The sequence below is a fragment of the Arachis hypogaea genome, chromosome 7 (genome assembly GCF_003086295.3).
Source record: "Arachis hypogaea cultivar Tifrunner chromosome 7, arahy.Tifrunner.gnm2.J5K5, whole genome shotgun sequence".
Taxonomy (NCBI): domain Eukaryota; kingdom Viridiplantae; phylum Streptophyta; class Magnoliopsida; order Fabales; family Fabaceae; genus Arachis; species Arachis hypogaea.
The window spans coordinates 80,675,106-80,696,583 of record NC_092042.1 but is presented as its reverse complement, the minus strand read 5'-3'; the positions used below and the strand labels follow the sequence as shown (position 1 = coordinate 80,696,583).

General features: G+C 34.3%; 4 protein-coding genes across 5 annotated transcripts; 3 read left to right on the top strand and 1 right to left on the bottom strand.

Moving 5' to 3' along the window:
• Nucleotides 1-431: 431 nt before the first annotated feature.
• LOC112703678 (kinesin-like protein KIN-13B) lies at nt 432-5,298 on the top strand. Its single transcript, XM_025755232.3, has 12 exons — nt 432-853; nt 961-1,179; nt 1,400-1,585; nt 1,698-1,799; nt 2,160-2,237; nt 2,331-2,412; nt 2,575-2,734; nt 2,806-3,108; nt 3,369-3,587; nt 3,718-4,063; nt 4,692-4,757; nt 4,839-5,298. Exons 1-12 carry the CDS (start codon nt 701-703, stop codon nt 5,016-5,018), a joined length of 2,094 nt encoding a protein of 697 aa, XP_025611017.1. The 5' UTR covers nt 432-700; the 3' UTR covers nt 5,019-5,298.
• Nucleotides 5,299-6,479: 1,181 nt separating this feature from the next.
• On the bottom strand, nt 6,480-7,914 carry LOC112703677 (uncharacterized). Its single transcript, XM_072199993.1, has 2 exons — nt 7,657-7,914; nt 6,480-7,522 (listed from the first exon to the last, which is right to left on the bottom strand). The coding sequence occupies exons 1-2, from the start codon at nt 7,680-7,682 to the stop codon at nt 6,823-6,825; spliced, it is 726 nt and encodes a 241-aa protein (XP_072056094.1). The 5' UTR covers nt 7,683-7,914; the 3' UTR covers nt 6,480-6,822.
• Nucleotides 7,915-9,228: 1,314 nt separating this feature from the next.
• On the top strand, nt 9,229-10,199 carry LOC112703675 (large ribosomal subunit protein eL37x). 2 transcript variants are annotated; one of them, XM_025755230.3, is made up of 4 exons: nt 9,229-9,374; nt 9,482-9,617; nt 9,721-9,822; nt 9,913-10,199. In XM_025755230.3, exons 1-4 carry the CDS (start codon nt 9,372-9,374, stop codon nt 9,957-9,959), a joined length of 288 nt encoding a protein of 95 aa, XP_025611015.1. In that variant the 5' UTR covers nt 9,229-9,371; the 3' UTR covers nt 9,960-10,199. The 2 variants fall into 2 exon arrangements, with proteins under 2 accessions (XP_025611015.1, XP_072056093.1); XM_072199992.1 differs by having other exon boundaries at nt 9,240-9,374; nt 9,721-9,826; nt 9,917-10,199.
• A 1,599-nt stretch (nt 10,200-11,798) lies between these two features.
• LOC112703674 (ras-related protein Rab7-like) lies at nt 11,799-13,663 on the top strand. Its single transcript, XM_025755229.3, has 6 exons — nt 11,799-12,051; nt 12,148-12,274; nt 12,342-12,488; nt 12,942-13,022; nt 13,118-13,263; nt 13,349-13,663. The coding sequence occupies exons 1-6, from the start codon at nt 11,999-12,001 to the stop codon at nt 13,416-13,418; spliced, it is 624 nt and encodes a 207-aa protein (XP_025611014.1). The 5' UTR covers nt 11,799-11,998; the 3' UTR covers nt 13,419-13,663.
• The last annotated feature ends 7,815 nt before the right edge of the window (nt 13,664-21,478 follow it).

The following is a 21,478-nucleotide window of genomic DNA, read 5'->3' as shown; positions in this document are numbered from 1 at the left end:
CAAAAATAACAAGTCATGTGACCAGAACAAACGATTATTAACAAAAGAGAGAAAAGAGGTTTAAAATTATGATTGAGAATGAGAATTAGTAAAAACTAAAAATAAAATCGAAGGATATAGACAGGCCAGGCTATGAAAGAAGGAGAAAGGGCCGGAAAACATGGGCCAGTGGGCCCAAACAGAATACACTGCAGCGCCGCGAATTGTTGTATACTACCCGGAAAGCCAAACCCGAAGCCATAAAGATGCCACGTGGCAATATCTCGTGGAAGGTAGCAAAAATTTTGAATGTGAAGCCAAGCGCGCAACGATACACGGTGGTCCCCACCCATGTGGGACGGCATTTGTTCAAAAATCAAAACAACACGGAGGCCCTACCCACCATGTTACGGCGTCGTTTCTACTAGCACCAAGCTCCCTCACTCTCTTCCATGCTCCCAGTCTTTCGTAGTCACACGCCGGTTCAACTTGGCACGTGCCAATCCAGAGAGAGAGAGAGAGAGCCTGGTCTCTTTTCTCTCCCTTCTTCAAAAAAATTTCAATCTCAAGTTCCCATTGCTCATTGCTCATTGCTCATTGCTCATTTCACTAACACCACTTGCTTCACTTGTTCAAAACTCTGCAACTTGGAGCTGACGGTTCTGCTTCAGGATCCTTCCGATCTGATTTCTGCATTGTGCGAGTGACGAGTGAGAGGAAGATGAACGGAGGAGGTAGGCAGAGATCTGGTACGGCGGGGGTGCACCATCAGCGTCAGTACTCCGACAACTTTCTCGATGGATCTTCCAACAGCAGGTGGCTTCAATCCGCTGGCCTTCAGCACCTTCAATCCAATAACATTCCTCCGCTACAGGTTCGGATCTTATCATTCATTTTGCTCTTTTTCTATTTGTTTCACTCTATCAGTGATGATCAGCTTACGATCTCGTGGTGCTGAACCTTGATTTGGAATGGGAGCAGGACTATAACTTCTATGGCGGAGGAGCTCAAGGAGGTGGGAGAATGTACAGGAATGCGCAGAGGAGCTTCAATGGAGGAAATGAGTTCTACATGGAGCCTTCAACCCCTCCGGGTAATTACCGTGCTTCCACGCAGAAGAAGAGTGACGAGGATTCGCCCGGCGATTTCAGCCCCGGCCTGTTGGATCTGCATTCTTTTGACACTGAGCTTATTCCTGAGGTTATTATTTCAATAATTTTCTATTTTATGTTTTCACCCTTATATTTAATGTTTTGAAGATTGTCCATATGATGCTACTTTTAATAGCGTTCCTAATCTAGTATAGGATTGGATATGTTTTAGATTAATGAAATCTTAAATTATCTTCTGTTTGTGATGTAAGTAGATGCGCATGAGAAATGTGGCTTAAATTTTGCTTGTAATTTGTGTGTCCTGCTAGATTCCAGCAACAAATGCATTTGATGGCAACTCCTTGTATAAACCTTCCCGTTATAGAAGCTCTGATGATTCTGAACCTTATATGATGGGCAAACAGACTAACAGAGGTCGTGCTCCTGAAAACGTCTTGAAAAGTTTTCCTGTTGACAAAGAAAAATCAAGTTCTGTAGCAAAGATCAAAGTTGTGGTAGGTTCTCTCACAATGAATTCTTTCTAATTTGTATATAGATGGATGGAAAGATAGAGCACTAGTTTTAATATTTTCTAAATTCTAATGTTGTCTTTTGCAATTTTTCCAGGTTCGAAAGAGACCGTTAAATAAGAAGGAATTAGCAAAGAATGAGGAAGACATTATAGAGACATATTCCAATTCATTAACGGTGCATGAGACTAAACTGAAGGTGAGTGGAATTGGCTTTAGCAATCAATGCTTCCAATGCGGTATGGTTGTCCTTAAGTTCTAGAATAAGATTAAGTTGCCTTAAATGACAATAGTGAGTTGTGAGCTAAGAAATCAAATATGGTTCTGCCAATGTGTTCAAAATAGAAAATGATTCTATGCTTATTTTAGTAACTAAGATATTTTTTAGCTTCGCTATATCAATTACCATAATACCATAATAATAATAATAATAATATTTTTCCAGAATGCCAGGACTTCCTCCCTTGTTAGTTCTCATATAAAGATTTTGGCATAATAATGTAGTAGATGTCTTGTTTTTCTTTGAGATCTTAAAATCTATATGCTTAATGTTTTATAGGTTGACCTAACTCAGTATGTGGAGAAGCATGAATTTGTGTTTGATGCTGTCTTAAACGAGGAGGTTACAAATGATGAGGTAACTATAATGTAGTTATATGTCCAGTTAAAATAAATGAAGTGACAATCTATGCCAATACTAACTTTTATTTTAATCTTTTCATTTCTTTAGGTGTATCGTGAAACAGTGGAGCCCATTGTTCCAATAATCTTTGAACGTACTAAAGCAACTTGCTTTGCATACGGCCAAACGGGTAACTATAAGGCTCTCAATTTTGAAATAATTGCTGTTACGGCCTACTGATGGCGGTCATATTTATGGCAATTGCAATTGCAAATGCAAATGCAAGCTCTGTTCTGGTCGCTATAATTTTTTCCCAATTGTAACTTCTAAATACCGTCTTCTGCTTATGTAGGAAGTGGAAAAACTTACACTATGAAGCCACTGCCACTTAAAGCATCCAGGGACATCTTGAGATTAATGTATCATACTTACAGAAATCAAGGTTATCAACTGTTTGTGAGTTTCTTTGAAATCTATGGTGGGAAGCTTTTTGATCTCCTTAATGACCGAAAGTAAGTTAAATACCTTCTTGTTTCTACCCCCCTAATCTGTGATTTTGAGGGCTAACGTTGTACTTCTGCAGAAAACTTTGCATGAGGGAGGATGGTAAGCAGAAAGTTTGCATTGTGGGTTTGCAAGAGTACCGAGTAGCAGATGTAGAACAAATCAAAGAACTGATTGAAAAAGGAAACGCCACAAGAAGTACGGGCACCACAGGTGCAAACGAGGAATCTTCACGGTCACATGCAATACTTCAGCTTGCTATCAAGAAGTTGATTGATGGCAATGAATCCAAACCTCCCCGCCCCATTGGCAAGCTCTCGTTCATTGATCTTGCCGGAAGTGAACGTGGAGCAGATACCACAGACAATGACAAACAAACAAGGTACAATTTAGTATGCATATGCTGTTAGTTATCTCAGGTTAAATAAGTAATTATGAAAGAAATTCCTAAGAAATTTAAACAACAAAGTTATATTAAACATAGATGGCTATATAGTTATTATTAGTAGCATCTTAAATTAGCTACTGTATTCGTTTCTTCTTTTCTTTCAATATATCTCTGTGATGACTGTAGGCATAACTCTTGCATATTAGCCTAATGAACTTGTTTCGCTGGTTGCCTCAAATTATTATATGATGCAGAATAGAAGGTGCCGAGATCAATAAAAGCTTACTCGCCTTAAAGGAATGCATAAGAGCTCTTGATAATGATCAGGGGCACATCCCTTTCAGAGGCAGTAAACTGACTGAAGTCTTGAGGGATTCATTTGTTGGCAATTCGCGCACTGTTATGATATCTTGCATATCACCAAGCTCTGGTTCATGTGAACATACTTTAAATACATTAAGATATGCTGACAGGTAATGGTGAATCTTCTATACTCTAAAGTAGATTTTAATTTTGTAAATCTAGTTTCATATCCCCTACTCCTTCAGCTGGATAACAGAAAACTAATGCTTTCACCATTACAAAAATGAATGAAAAATCCAGGGTGAAGAGCCTGTCAAAAGGGAATAATTCCAAGAAAGATGTTTTATCTTCTACTATCAACCTCAAAGAATCAACCACGGTTCCATTGTCTTCTGTTACTGCATCAGCCTATGAGGATCGCACAACTGAGGTATGGCAGGATGAAAATGATGGAGATGATTTCAGTCCTCCTGAAGATTACTACGAGGAGGTGAAACCATCACTGAAGAATAATGCAAAGGTGGAATCATATGCTACAACTGAAGACAAATTAAAGAAACCTAGTGGTCAGGTCAAATGGAAGGATCTTCCAAGATCTGAACCTAAAACGATGCACTCAGAGGATGATTTAACTGAACTCTTACAGGTAAGTTTTCTAGCTACTGAGAGAATGGTTTTAATATATATATATATAATGAGTAAAAGGACAAATAAGTCCTGAAAGATCACTCGTTTTTTAAATTAGTCCCCGAAAGATTTTTTTAAGCAAATTCGTCCTTTAAAGATTTTAACTTAGTCATGTTAGTCCTTCCGTCATTTTGTTTGTAGATGGTATCAAAATTTGCTAATGTGACATGTTAAGCGAAACCCCAACACACACCTAGGAATCTTAATTGACTATTAACATGATTAGTTTATGAAATTAAATCAAATCAACCCCAAATTGAGGGATTTCAATGTTTCAAGTTCTCCCCTCAATTAGGTTTTGATTTGATCAAATTTCATAAACTTATTATGTCAATAGTCAATTAAGACTCTTAGGTGTGTGTTGGAGACTTGGAGTCACTTAACATGTCACATTAGCAAATTTTGACACTATCAACAACAAAGTGACGGAAAGACTAACATGACTAATTTAAAATCTTTAAAAGACGAATTTGATTAAAAAAATCTTTCGGAGACCAATTTGAAGAACGAGTGATCTTTCATGGACTAATTTGACCATTTACTCTATATATAATTCATGTTAGCTGAAGCATATGCTGTTATTTCAGGAAGAAGAGGACCTTGTAAATGCTCACCGGACACAAGTAGAGGAGACCATGAATATTGTTAGAGAGGTATTTAAATGGTCTCTATATTTAAATTTGAAGTGCCCTTTAATGTTTTGGTACTCATGTTTATCCGCGCTGCACATACAGGAGATGAACCTCTTGGTTGAAGCAGATCAACCAGGGAATCAGCTGGATGATTATATAACAAAACTAAATGCCATTCTTTCTCAGAAGGCTGCTGGCATCATGCAGTTACAGACCCGATTAGCACATTTTCAGAAACGTTTAAAGGAGCATAATGTTTTGGTTTCATCTGCTGGTTACTAAGATCATTTGAAATATAGTTGGAGTCATGTCATGCATTTCTATGATTGAGTTGGAGAATATGTGACATGACGTACCACTCTTAATAGTTGTGATTCATCATTATTTGGTAGCACCTAGGGGTTTCTCCTGGGCCCTGGGGATTAGAAGGTCTTCATTTTTCTCTTTACCCTTTTGAGAATGTAGACTTGTATTCGTTTTACGCCCGCTCTATAATGCTAATGTATCAATGTATAAAGTTCTACATTGATCTTTAATTAATCAATGGAGTACTTATTGAATAGTCTTGCGCTTATTCTTTTATTTGAAGATATATGTACTTTTTGCTAAACCTAGGAATCCTTTTTCATCAGGTTCAAACACGCACCGTTATTATAGTTAGCATTTTTTAAAGCATTGCCTCCAAAAGCTGTTATAATTGTTTTATCGTCATGAAATGCTTTATACATTAGTGCAAATCATAGCCGATATTATAAGTTTATAAATTTTGTGACAGGAATTAATGTGACATGGCTAGACCAAACAATGAGATCTATTCAGAACAGGAAAAGTGTTAACAATTTCTTAGATGGCCATGTGAAAGATTGTTAATACAACCCATCCACTTTTAAAATAAATATTACATCTATAAAATTGTGAAAGGAAAATATACCAATAAGTCATGTGCTAGACTTTGCTTATTATTATTGTAGTTGATATCTAATTAGATGTGATATATTATTCTATTGAGGGAAGTTATTATTAGAACGGTGAATGCTAATGCATTGTAAAATAGGGAGTTTCTTAAAAAATATATTATTCTTTTAAATAAAATTTTGGATGCAAGGAAATTGATGGAGATTAAAAAAAATGGCTAAAGTGAAAAGAAAAAAATTATGAAATATATTAGTTAGAGGAGAAAGAATTTTAGACCCATGAAACCCTATACATGTGGCCACCAAAAGAAAATTAAAGAGAAAAGAGGGGAAGAAAAGAAAATAAAGGAAAAAGAGCCAACCCAATGTCCCCATCGACTAACTTTCTCTTTGAGGGTATGCATGTCTTTTTAAATTTATTGATCTCTTTACCCGCCATGTTTGTTTTGTGCACTTTTAATTTCTCACTGAACCCATATCCATGAAAAAAGAAACAAATATTCTTATAATGATGCCGAAGATAATGATGATCTTGCTATACAACCTTGTGTCCTATTTGAATTTCTTCATTGTTATTGAGAAAAAAAGTAAAATATGGTCTTCATATATATTAAAAACAATTTACTGAAGTCACTACTGTTACCTGAAAGAGATTTGTCTTAACTTGATTGGGCTCCATTCTTCATAGGTCGCATCTTATGACAGCTATAATATATATGTATATAATACTATATATATCAAGTAGAGATTTTTGTGGTAGTTACAAAACTAGTACATTCTTAAATGCATTTCCGTTTACCCTCTTAACTCATATCCAAACAAATAAAAGTTTTGAAACTCTATTATACTAGTAAGATTCAATATACCATCTTTGTGAGAAACAAATTAGAACTACAATCATCAACGGAACATGGTTACATGACAACAATAAAAGAACTCAAAATTCTTATAATCATGATTCTGTAGTTCATCCACCTCATTATTGATTAATGGATGGATGAATTCAAACATGTAAAAACTAAAAACCAGAAAAGCAAAAGAAAATTGGAACTCAAAACCAAACAAATGAAACGAACTCAATGGCACAGGTAGCAAGCAAATTAAAAGAGATTTCATATACAAAAAAACAACCAAATTAAAGCATTCGTAGCTTAATATATATGATCTTACACCTATCTACAGCCAGATAGGGAGCCAAATCTTCCCTTGGATTTTGAGCGTTTGATTCTGACAGAAGATGAGTGTGGAAGTTGTGGAAGTGGAACATTAAACTCATTTTGCATGTCTATGAAGAACTTGTCAACAATGTCCAAATAAACAGGACTCGTGAGTCGAGAATAGTAATGCAGAGCTTCTTCTATGTCCAGCACGTGTTCAACATCACCCGAATCCATCATCTCCAATTCCTTCATCTTCTTTGCCAAAGCATCATTATTGTTATTACTATTCACCTTCTTATTCTTCAATGGTAGAGTAGCAGTAGTAGTAGTAGTAGTAGTAGTCTCTCCTTTGTTCTTCTTCAATGGACTTTGCTTCTTGCTTGTTCCTTCTTCAACTTTTGCAGCATCTTCTACTACTGATGCTGATGCTGATGCTGACGCGGGTGGTGGTTCTCTTGAACGGATCATGATCATGTCATCGTTCCTGATCCGTATTCTGTTGAGATCAGACTGCAGAATATCATAGAACTCATTGTAGAACTGGTCGCTGGAGTAATAAGTTCTTGCATTGCCACTGCGACGGAGGAAGGGATTCAAGGAAAGTGATCTGGGAAGTTTTTGATACCCTCCAGAGACTAAAGACTTGAAGCTTCGGAGTGTTTTTTGAAGCAGAACCCTGGCCTTGTGAATGGTTTCTCTTGGCAGCATTTTTCTGTGGATATGTTAGTTTTTGCAGACTCTTCAATAATGTTGCATATAAAGAGTAGTAACCAAAAGAGAAAGCCAAGGCAATGTACTATAAAGGGTGGTTTGTGTTTCCTGTGTCTTGGTTTCAAACCTTATTACCTTTTTGTTTGTCCACAGCATCCCATGATCTTTGTCCCTCTCAATCCCTCTGTCTCTCTACATACATGATCCTTACATTGAGGTTAAAGATATAATTGCATAAAAGAAAAGAAAAGAGTATTAATTTCGGGACTTTAGGATGTAATTTGTTTACAAGGATTGTATTGATATTTTGACTACGTGTTGTTGAAAGTGTAGTGGCATTGGTTGAGATGCAAAGCTAAAGGTGGTGGGTGTGGGAGGCTAAAAGATGGAAGCAAGAACTTGTGTACTAGGTTCTTATTATTTATCTAAATTTGAATTGATGGGACCCCTTAATTAGTCCTTAATTACTTTATTTATACTAAAGTGGGAATGATTAGTGGGAGAGATTAATGGTGACACAGCAAACCCGTGAAGTGAGTATATAAGTTGTTAATGTTAATGAGCATGCATGTGTCTCTATAGGAGAAATTCCATATATAGCATGGTCCCCAATAATGTTAAGAGTCACGCTGGCACAGAGTAATGAGATGTGAAGACTAATTTTGATTTTGATTATATAGACATGAAGATAAGATGAGTGGCATTCCGTTTTGTGAGATGTCACTTTCTGACACTTGCCGGTGTTTAAGTTCTCCACCCACCACTTCATGCCTTAAGCTAAACTATCAAGTTAACTTAAAAAGCAGTTCCACATACATACTTGTTTCTTTCTTGAACAAAGCCTGGGATTCTATCCCAGAATTATAGATTAGTGGTTTGACACTCGTGTCTTTGTGCTTGGTGATATACCAAAGGAGGACCTCACTCACAAAATTAGGTTTACACTATACTTGGAGAAGGGTTATTATTGTCCAATCACTTAACTAACAATTTCATTTTACACTCCATCCATTAGATATATGTTTAAGTTTAACATAATCAGTCCGATGTCCATACTTCTCACGAATCCAGTAACCCTTTAGTAAGATTAATGTATTTCCTTTTGAGTTAAGCATGTAACTCAAACCAGTTGTATGCACTAAAATTGTCATGAAATTTTAATTACATCAGCTACATCTTTGAAATTGGTTTGAAATTGGCAAAAAGTGTATTATGTTATTCTCTCGACTTTTGACTGATCATATTGTTAGAGATTAATGTAATATACTTTTGTGAATCTCAAAAATATAATTTTGTAATTAGTATTTTGGAGATTATTTTAATTGACCTACTAATCTCTGGAACTATTTTTTTTGTTTGCACCAAAATATCTATCAGGCCAGAAGTCCAATGACTAATCCCTCGAGTATTGCAAAGGCAAAGTGGGCGACCCTCCCAAACAAACAAGCTCCATTCCTACACAGATTCTCGTCCATTTCTCAAACTATTTTTAATTGGGACAATAAAAAATTAACTTTCGAATTTTTTTTCAACCAACGGGCCCAGGCCCATTAACTTTAGGATTAACTCAATCTTTTTATATTTTGGTTAACGGATTTTTTTACACAGAAATTGCTGTAGTAGAAAAATAATATTGGGCCATTGTCCAAAAATATTTTGAATCAAACTTCAGAACTAGATTACTAGTGAGGGTGGGCTTGGTTGCACATGTTGGATCCATTATACCTCAACCCTAAACCCTTATTATCGAGGAGTAGAGGTATAAATATTATTCTCTCAGCAGCTTCGTCTTCTTCAGCCACATAAAAAGGTTCTTTGCTGCATCCTCTAGGGTTTCTGCATCTGCTTCAATGGTACTCTCTCTCTCTCTCAAACACACACACACACACACACACACACACAGCTCACTGTGTGTCTATCTATGATGAATTAACTTTGAGTATTTGTGAATGTAACACAGGGTAAGGGAACAGGGAGCTTTGGTAAGAGGAGGAACAAGACTCACACCCTCTGTGTGAGGTGCGGCCGCCGCAGCTTTCACCTCCAGAAGAGTCGCTGCTCCGCCTGCGCTTTCCCCGCTGCACGCAAGAGGAAATGTAAACCCTAATATCTTCCATTTTCATTCGCGATTCTGATTCCTCGCATTTTAGTTTTAATTCTCACGATTCTAGTACTATTTTGCCAAATCAACCCTTACAGATAATTGGAGCGTGAAGGCCATCCGCAGAAAGACCACCGGCACCGGCAGGATGAGGTACCTCCGCCACGTGCCTCGCCGATTCAAGAGCGGCTTCAGAGAAGGTACCTCCACGATCTATATTCAGATCTTTAGTTGTTGTGTTTTCCGTTAATCATCATTTCGTTAATGCGATCTTGTTTCTGTTTAAATAGGTACTGAAGCTGCACCAAGGAAGAAGGGAGCAGCTGCATCTGCATAAGCCTTTTGGATTAGAAGATCGTTGTTTGGTGGTTACCGAATTAGAGTGGTAGATTGTTATTCTTGTGTTGTTGACGCAAGGCTTTTGGAACATTTGTTTATTTTGATAGCCTCATTGCTTCTGTCACTTTTGGTCTTGTTTACTTTAATTTTGTAGTTGCTATTAAATTTAAACGAGATGATTATCAGACTTTTTGGATATTCAGTTTGATTGCATGACAATTATAGTTTTGGTTTCGAATGGTTTACTTTGCCAAATATATACTCTTATGCTCAGAATAATATCTAAACATTCATAGGATTTACACTAAATTTTGTGGAGTAGATTAGAATTGGGTTATCTCTTGCCTCTCATGTCTTTCTACCATGTTCATGTAACTTCATAAAATATTTAGGTATAACCGTTCATGTATTAAAATTTTATTCCGATCATACTTGTTTTCTTTCAACATATATTGTGTATGTACTGTTAGAGTGACACCTGAATTTTAATCAAGTTATTATTTTAGGGTGGTTTTGCTTCAATAGTACAAATACTTACCTATCCTGGTTGGTTATTTTGATTTGTTTTGCTTGGCTTTTCATGATTTCATCTATTGTCGTCTTTGACCCCTGGGAAACTGTTGATCTTCTTTGCCCTGTCTTTTGTTGTTTCTTTCCCTTTCCGTTGGATGTTTTGCCCGCCATGTTATATAAAATGCTTACCAGTTCCTTTGGATAGAGTTTAATTTCTTCATCCATCAAAGATGTGTATTTCTTCTTAAGCTCAGGTTCGTGTCGTGATCATTTTTAAATGGCACATAAATCATCAGTTATTGGTTCTATTTAGTAGTATACAGGAAATATATTTTATTTTAGAATGTATTTTGCGGATGATTGGTATGTTAGAATCCAAAACAATAAACATATTAATGATCAGCAATTGTTCTTATAAAGCAAGGTCTATACTCTGTAGGCCAATTTTCTCACATCGACATTTCGTTATTGGGGACATTCCCGTTAACCACGAGTGGTCTATTTTGATCTATTTTGCTGTTACATTTGTAATTGGATTATGTATATTCTTGTTGGACATTCCCTTTTTTGCCATGTTCTTATTCGCGTAAGGTTTAGTAATCAATGAATGGTGATTGCTAACTTCCTTTCAACGGATTTTATGAAATCGTCACGATATCAGCTCCCCAGCTATTAAGAAATTGGTGGATTAGTTGCAATTGTATTGAGTAGTTTAGTAATTTAAGCGATCTAGATAGTCTCACTAAGCCAATTCGAATATTCATTCTTCCTGTTCCTAGATGAAAACAAGGTAGAACGTTTTATTGTTACTTAAGTGATGTTCTATATGATCTTGCGGTCTTGCAAATGCTAGTAACAGGTGCGCAACATGATACCTTTAGTTATTAAAGATTTTGTTATTTTGAAGTAATAATTATTATTTTTGGAATGGATATTTATCCTTTTATTTTTTGGATATTTATTCTTATATTTTTGAACTGGAAATGCATATCTATCTTCATACCAATTGCTCTTGGTCTATCATATTTATATTAAGGGATCCACGTCTTCAATGTAATAATATTATGTGTAACATCGCAAAAATAAATTTGGATCACGGTTATCATATATAATATCACTTAAATTTGATTAGTCGGCAAGAACCTACCTAAAGGAGGAAAATATTCTTGGCTTTAAGGTTCATAAATTAATCTGTGATGACTACTAGGCAAATTAAAAAAAAAACAGATGCATGAGTTGAGTTTATTGTAGTAGCAATTCTGCAGCCGGCGAAGGGCGATTGACGAATCTTAATTATATTCTGTAAGTTTGAACATGTACCCTTAATACAAGAAAAATGTGTTTTATATGAACAACTTAAATATGGGAAATGGAGGAGGGGAAAAAAGAGTGATATGGCGTGTAAGGCGGCATGTTGTAATTGGTAACTGGCATTGATCCACGTGTCTGTGTCCTGTAACTCACACTAACAGAAACAGAAACAGAAAACAGATCCCTGAATTCTGACAATACTCTTCATCCACCATGGCTTCTCGCCGCCGCATGTTACTTAAGGTCATTATCCTCGGAGACAGCGGGTATGTTTTACTCCACCATCTATCTATTCATGCATTTTCATGTTCCAAATCATGACATCAATGGAACAAACCAATTGCTGCTTCTTTTTTAAACAGGGTTGGCAAAACATCTCTCATGAATCAGTATGTGAATCGTAAGTTTAGTAATCAGTACAAGGCTACCATTGGTGCTGATTTTCTCACCAAGGAAATTCAATTCCAAGATAGGATGTTCACTTTGCAGGTAATGAAGCAAATTCTCTCTTGCTCATCATTTTCATAACATCCTCATTATAATGATTTGAGTGCAGATCTGGGATACTGCTGGTCAAGAAAGGTTTCAGAGTCTTGGTGTGGCTTTCTACCGTGGCGCAGATTGTTGTGTCCTTGTTTATGATGTAAATGTTGTCAAATCTTTTGACAATCTTAGCCATTGGCGAGAAGAATTCCTTATTCAGGTGATTCAAATCCTACATTCTTCAGTGTCATCTCAACATGATTAGATTACTGTTCTTACTTGTTGATCCTTGACCAATGTATATCTCGGATCTTGAAGTGATTATGCTCAGTTCCTTTTGTTTGCGAACGAGGTATACTTTGACCTCCTGATGAAAATGGAGTGGATACCTACAAAAAGTACTTCGATACTCAAGTTAGCTCACAGAATATTTTATCAAGGATTTCTTAGAGATAGAATTCAGAGCATACCTCATGAATTTACCACTTTTAGAATCTTTGGTTTCTATTACAAGGAATAAATACTGCAATGAAGAGAATTGAGCTATTTTTATTCGTTGACCATTTATTAATGCAAAGCAACAGTTTTTTATGAGCCATAGGTCGGATTTAACTAAGTTATAATAACCAGATCAATTACTAAGGACTAAACAAGAGTATTGTTTCATTTTCAGGCTAGTCCATCTGACCCCGAAAACTTCCCATTTGTGCTATTGGGAAACAAAATTGATGTTGATGGTGGGAATAGCCGAGTTGTGAGTTACTATCCATATATACCTTCATTTTTTTTGGGTGGATAATTCTATTTTCTACATGTCTGCATTTGTTACAATATTCTGTTTTGGTGCAGGTTTCTGAGAAGAAAGCTAAGGCATGGTGTGCTTCCAAAGGAAGCATACCATACTTTGAGACCTCTGCAAAAGAGGGATTCAATGTTGAAGCTGCTTTCCAGTGTATAGCAAAAAATGCACTCAAGAATGAACCTGAAGAAGAAGTGTGAGTTTTCCTATCTCATGCATATTACTACTCCCTTATGATTGGTTCATATTTTGTTTGATTTATTGTTGATTTATGATGACAGATACATGCCTGACACAATTGAAGTGGGTGGTGGTGGACGGCAGCACAGGTCCACAGGCTGTGAATGTTGATGACTTAGTGTTCTTTCGATCAAACTTCAATTATTGCAAATCTTTTGTTTTGTATCTCATTAGTGGGTTAATTAGATGTCCTCTTGTTAATTCTTCTAATTCAATGTATCTTATAATATTTGGACCATAATTTAATTCTTCTGTTTAGTTTGCTTAAAAGTAAAACAAAACATTGCTCAATTATGTACCCAAGCTCTATTCTTCGTCTAATCTTGGAGTAATCATGTTCGTGCCATTTGGCCTCATTTGTGTCTATTTAACCTAGCTGGCCTTAATAAAATCTCTGAACATAAGAACCACAAAATGAGTCAACTACTCAATAAGGTATTATTCAACTTGCATAAGCATATGTATTCAACTTGTGCAGTGTGCCTGATAAAGTTACAAATTCAACCTCCATAGTAGAATGTATAGTAGAATATGTAATATATATTTGTTTCTTTGAGGCTTAACTTATTGCTCCACCACTTAGGATGAAAATGCATCTTGAAGTGGATTTATTATCACTAAAATTTGTAATCCAACTTGCGTCAGAATAACATTTTAAAACTGTGAGATAATCACCATAATGTAATCCCAAGTTTATGGTTTTCTTGAGATAACCAAGAACTGTTGTTATAGCTTTCCAAATTAATTGTTAGATTTTCTATAAATCTTGATAATTTGCACACAGCAAATGCTATATCAGATATGGTACAATGCATTGCATACATTAAATTTTCTATAGCACTAGTATATTATAATTGTGCTATAGGTCTTCGCATGTTTTCTTCTAATTTACAAATAGGATCATAAAGTGTATTGAATTCTTTATGTGTGATATTATCAAACTTTTTTAATACATTTTTTATATAATGAGATTGGCTTAAAGTAAAGTCAACTTCATTCTTATACATCTTTATGCCTACTATTGTATCAACTTCATTCAAATCCTTCATCTTAAATTTAGAAGTTATATACTCCTTCATTACACGAATTCTTTCTAGATTTGTTCCGATGATTAACATATCATCAACCTATAGACAAATGATTATTCCATAATTTTAAGTAAATTTTGAGTAAATACATTTATTCGCACTATTATGTTAGAAGTGATTTGATAATACCACTAAATCAAACTTCTCATGCCATTGTTTGGGTGCTTGTTTTAGGCCATAGAAAGACTTAGTTAATTTACAAACTTTCTTTTCATTTTCGGGTAGCACATAGCCTTTCGGTTGCTCCATATAAATTTTTTCATTTAGATCTCTATTTAGAAAAGTCGTTTTAACATCCATTTGATGTATATGAAACTTGTGAATGGATGCTAATGCTATAAGAGTCTTAATACAAGTCATTCTTGCCACAAGCGTGCAGGTATTAAAATAGTCTAGACTTTTTTGTTGTCTAAATCCTTTGGCCACTAACTTTGCTTTAAAGGTTTATAGTGAACCATCAGTGTTATACTTTCTTTTAAATACCTACTTATATCCTATAGGATTTGATCCTGGAGGTAAATCAACCAAGACCCAAGTATTGTTTGATAGTATTGAGTCCATTTCATCATTTGTTACTTCTTTCCCAAAGGCAGAATCCTTTGAAGTCAGTCTCTTTGAACATTTGAGGATCACCCTCTATGTTCGTCACAATAGGAATCTTATTTATCACAGAATTCCTAGATCTTTCTACCAAAAAGGTAATAGCTTAAGAAAAAATAAAATTTGAACCCAAGTCTTTTTCTTTTTTCACTATTAAACTCTTTCTTGGTTCAATTAATTATTTATCACTTAAACGTTTATTATTTTGATTATTTATTTTTTATGAAACATCTGTATCATTTTGGAGATATTCTGAACTAGAAATTGAATCATTGATAAATTTATTTTTAATAAATTATACCTCTCTTGATTCAACAACTACATTAGACACTAATAAAGGGCTAAACATCCCCACACTTTCGGATAATTCAAGTTAGGTTTTCTTTCTTTACAATTTTCATAAAGAAAAACTTTTATCCTATTATGGATAATGACATTATGTCAATAATGTTTCACCCTACAAATTGTAAGGCAATTTTGTATTCAATACCATTGAATTAACCATATCCATTAAGGTACGGTTTTTTTTTTTCTGTCAAACCATTTTACTGCGGAGTATATAGAGCGAAAGATTCATGCACAACATCATGTAATTCACAAAATTTATCAAATTCATTAGAAAAAGATTCTCCACCTCGATCACTACGAAGAATTTTTATTTTCTTATCATGCATATTTTCTACTTCCATTTTATATTTTTTAAACATTTGAAAAGTTTCATCTTTATTTCTAAGCAAATACACATAAGTAAATGTAGAGCAACCATCAATAAAAGTTATAAAATATTTTTTCTCCTTTAATAATATTTCTATTTAATTTATAAATATTATTATGAATCAATTTTAATAAATGTGTATTTCTTTCAACTTTAAAAAAATGATTCTTAATAATTTTAGATTGTATGCAAATATTACATTTCTTATTAAAATTTTTGTTACTAAGATCAATACAGTTTTTTTTTTCCATATACTCAATTGATTTATAATTTAAATGTGCTAATCTATTATGCAATAAATTAAAAGAATCAATAGTATACACAGGAATATTCACTTTATTAATACTAAATTTAAACATGCCTTTAGTACAATATCTTTTTTCCTATGAATACATCATTTTTAAGCAAGATCACTTTATCGGATTCTATTACAACTTTAAATTTTTTTTACACAAGAGACTAACAGAAATTAAATTTTTTTCTCAAATCTAAAACATGAAGTACATTTATTAAACTTAATTTTTTTTCAAATGTAAAATTTAATTCTACAGTTCCTTGGCCACAAACTTTGGCTGTGTAGTCATTGCCCATCAAGACTTCTCTATTGTTCAATTTTTCATATGTTTTGAATTGGTTGCGATCATTGCAAACGTGAACAGTAGCTCTAGAATCTAACCACCACTCAAGTAATTTTTCTTGTGTTGCCATGTTGAGTTCTGTAACCATGCCAATATGCATATTTTATATTTTTTCTGCAATCATAGCAATTAGATTCTTCTCTTTTACTAAGTTGGTCTTTGGTGCTTTTCTTTTTAGAAGTCTACATTCTTTGATGTAATGTCTTTTCTTGTGACAATAATAACACTCTTTTTGTCTCTTTTTGTCTTGTTTTAAATTTTTTGAGAACTTTCTTTTCTTCTTATTGGTGTTGTCTTCACCAATATGATTCACTTTATAATTTTGAGAAAGATACACAACATCACGTTTTTAAATTTCCTTCTCTATACGTATATGCCTTAGTAATTTCTCAATTGTGAAGTTCTCACTAAGATGTAAAAGTTTATTCCTGTAACAATTTCAAGATGAAGTTAATTTTGAAATAATTACTCCAACTTGTAATGATTTTGAAATTACTACCTATAGATCACGAAGTCTACTTATAAGGATTTGTAACTCATGAATTTGATCCATAACATGCATAATATCATTCATAATAAATTTAAAATATTTCATCATAACAAACTTATATGTTTCTTGTCTTTCAGTGTTGTACTTTTTTTTTCAAAAACTTCTTAATCTCCAATGGTGACTGAATTGACATGTAAAGACTCGGTTGGATAAAGTATTGAGAATATGACCTTAACATGCAAATGTATCTTCATCGCGTTTTTTTTTAATTGAACAATCTTTATTTTCTGTTCTAGTGTAAAATATTCAGCGGCATCGGCAATTGGTGTAGTCTTTGGGTCAATTACATATGCAAGATTGATAACCGAAAAAAGAAACATCATCTTGTTCTTCAAATGGTTGAAGTTTGTTCCATCAAAACGATCCAACTTCACAAACTCTTGATTCATGACCTTGAATGTGGTGTTTTGATTTTGTTCCATCTTTAAGAAATATCTCTCTAAAATTGTTGGGTATATGAAGATGGTTTCAAGGCACGATTAGATCGTTTTCTTTATAGAGATATTTGTCCCTATACTTAGTTGCTATGAGGTTGATGACAATACTCTCCCATGATACAATGAAACCTAATAATTTTTTAATTAGCAATAGTAAGAAATTTTAATTCTCTTGAACAAAGAAAATCTCTTAATAGTTAAGTAAAATGTACACTTAGTACTTGTGTATTTGAAATAGTAGACAAAGACTTATTTATCCATATTCAATGTAGTAATTATAATTTGTTACGTACACAAATAGCTATCTTTTCTATTACTAATAGATATATACAATGTTTTAAACATACACCATTCTTAAAGAGTTATGTCCCTTTAGCCAATAAATACAATGTTTTGGATATATACAATTTTTTAAAGGTGGTGTCCCTTTAGCCAAATAGTACTCATCAGTTAGTAGCCGTTTATTAATATTAATATTAAGGGTTAATACTCAAAATTGTCCCTCAAAGATCACGCGTTCTCCATTTTCGTCTCCGAATAATTTTTTTAATCAAATTAGTTCCTGAATGAATATTTTTAAATCACGTTCGTCCCTGAATATCTTCCTGAATATTTTTAACAGAAGGACGAATGTGATTTAAAAATATTCATTCAGAGACTAATTTGATTTAAAAAATAATTTGGAGACGAAAATGGAGAACGCGTGATCTTTCAAGGGATGATTTTGATTATTAAACCTTAATATCTGCAGAAAGGCTCCGCCTAGACCAATCAATGCTCGACACCAGACCTTGAACCCTTTCTTACACGCATTGAGATATACATAAAACCTTTGAAACTATGGAGGACTTTTAGGCATGAAAATGACACTAACTTAGACTGTTGAACCTGGATTGGTGGTCCACAGCTGGTTAGCATAATCCGAGAGTAGTGCATATTGTGCAACTGCATCTCCTTCCACTACTTTTCTTGCTGACTTTAAGGCCCTAGTAATGTAGGACTTGTTTAGCTTAATGTTGTACTTCCTCACAAACCAATCATAAACCTCTCTATGCTTCATTGTTGGGTGCTTCCTAAGCTTAGGAACCAACTTACCCAACGTCCACTCCTGTGTTGCAGCCCTGTTCTTTCTCTTCTTAGCACATGTGTGTTCATCAACTAATATTTTAATCTGCCAAATTCCATTTTGCTTGTTACATGAACAATACACAATTCAGGGACATTTCTCTATTTTGCATACATCCCTGACTCTAATGTTGTCATTTTTAGTAAAAATGATATTCCTACCCCCCATTGTATGGTGTAATCCCTAGTTGCATTCATAAAGTGGTACTTCGACTTGAAAATCATGCTTACCTCAAGCTTGAGATTTCCGAATTTTGCCTTTTCATTGTATGATGGATACACAGTAGTTTTCTCTTCATCAGAGTCCAACACCTTATCCATATCTTCCGAGTGCCAGGAGTCACAGTCAGATTCACCTTCAATTTCAGTTTTCTCTTCCGAGTCTGTCAATCCAAGTAAAATAAAGTTCAGTATTCCAATCAACATGTGTGATATAAAATAACATGAGTAACATAAGAAAGACTAATCATGAATTACCAGAATCAGATGGCTCATCCTCTTCAATATCTTCATAGCTCGAGTCATCGGTGTCGATAACCTTTTCAGCCCCTCTAAAAGAAGTTGATCTGTGCTTCTCTTTAAAATCAGTTTTTCTTAGCCCTCTACTGTTGAAGTCATCACTGTCACTGTCAGTGTCACTGAGATTTTTCAAGACTTTAGTGGGTTTATACAGACTGTCCTCAATACTCTCATATGAGTCATAAGAGTCACTATCATCCTGAATTGGAGATGGCTTAATAGCTCGACCAGACCTTGTGAATTGCAAAGGTTTTTTCTTCTTATTTTGAGCATGTAAATTTTTTGGAGGTTGATGGCCACTTCTTGGTTTAACAGCAGGTTTCATAGGATCAGTGCAAGGTTTTGCAGGTTGGGAGAAACTTTTTGTTGGAATTTGGGTTGGGATTTGGACTTTTGTGTGGGCTGAGAATTGCACTTTTTGGTGAGCTGAGAATTGAGCTTTTCAATGGGCTTCTGTGTGGGTTGGGAGGACCTTTTATTGGGTTGCACATAGTCTATTTTCTTGGGATAAGGATTAGCTCCAGCAGATGTGGGACTGGCTTTGGCTATATTTTTTGAAAGGGAGTAGAGAAGGTTAGTCTTCGATAGCTGTGAGTGGCTCTTTGTAGGCTGGGATGCATTTTTGCTACCTTGCATTGCAGGCTGTGTACTGGGCAGCTTCCACAAAGAAGCATTCTTTGGCAAAATTACTTCATCATCCTCACTCATGCATTCCACCACGTGTGGCTCTGAAACTCCGTGTTCAAAGAATATGTTCATGACGTTATGATTCTTTCTACAAGTCTTACATATTTTAAGCAGATCTTTATCAGTCTCCAACTTTCTCAGCCCACCCTCAAGTGACAGCCAAGGAACTTTTCACCAGCATATGTCCCCCCAGCATATCCCAGTTCTTTATAGTATCCTTTAACAAAAACACATCAAGAGTATCCCCATCAACCCCTATCAAGACTTCTGTATTATCTGGTTCATAGATTCTACTTCATTTCTCATCATTTTTAAAATTTTCACCATGATGAAATATGAATGTCATCGGAGGACCGCCAAACAACAATATTAAGGAAAAAAAAGTCAATGTGGCAAGCCATCTAAGACTATCAATGCCTCCAAACCCTATCAAAACTTAACACAGAACATGCATAACACTAACTCATCACCAACACAACAACTAAATAGGTAAACATTACTTCATTAACACAAACAACATGTATTATTTTTTGAAGCCATAAAAACAGAGTCTTGCCATTGTTACCCATATAATCGATCATAAACCAAACTCTAGGATAAAACCTTAAACCATATGCACTAACAGATTCTTCACTATGACTCAATCATATAATAGAAAAACTAAGGGTTTACATAGTGTTATCAATTTTTTTTACAAGATACAAAAATTTTACCTCTCACGTCGAACACAGAAATAACAATGTGTCGTTGCCTTCAAGATTTCCACCAAACTCCATAACTGACGCACGAACAATGTTCCACCACTACTCTAATGGTTGCGGACGACGGCGCGGTCTTCTTCGACTTCGTGATGGTAGCTTATGGGTCAGAGAAACATAGAGTCATGGTGAGAGTAAAGAAGAACAAATGAGGATTTGTTCAGGAGACAAAGTGTAAAATGTTAAACTCTCTATTCTCAAAACGGTGGCATTTCACAACTTTCATACTCTTAAAGTGCGAAACTACGTCGTTTGGTAGGATGGGTTGTCAACTCACGTTCTAGGTCAGTAGATTTTTAACGGCAGCGTCACGAAGTTAATGGAAGAACAAACGTGATTTAAAAATATTCATTCAGGGACTAATTTGATTTAAAAAAATAATTCGGTGACGAAAATAAAAAACACGTAATCTTTTCGGAACGATTTTAAGTATTAACCCGAATTTTATTAGTTTGAGGTAGATACTTGGTCTAATAGAAATCTAATAAAAGGGTGAGTGATAAAACTACATAATGAATAATAATATTTTTTTTTATAGAAACTAGATTAAGATTTGGGTGGACTCCGTAGAGAGCTAAATTAATTATTATATTATTTAAAAATTAATTAAATAATACGTGGATTAACGTTAACTTAAAGACTTATTTGTAAAAAATATTTATAATTTGTATATAATTCAATATAATTATTCAAAAATAAAAAATAAAAATGCAACAAAAATGTTGTGAAGTTGGTTCCATTCTTAAATATTTACTTATGTCTGTCTTGTAATAATTTTTATATAAGAGAAAATTTTCTTATACTTTATCATAAAATGCAATCAATTCTAAGAAGATAGATTTTTTTATTTATCTTTGTGAATATTTTTTAGATATAAATTATTTGGACTTTAAAAAACAAATTATATTTGTATGTTGATATTTTCGAGTAAAAGATGCTTTATAGTATAATTTTAAATTTTTTTTATATTTGGAGATAATAAAAAAAAAGCAAAAATAATCGAGAATGAAAATACAAAAAATATAGTATAGCATTATAAATATACTATTAATCA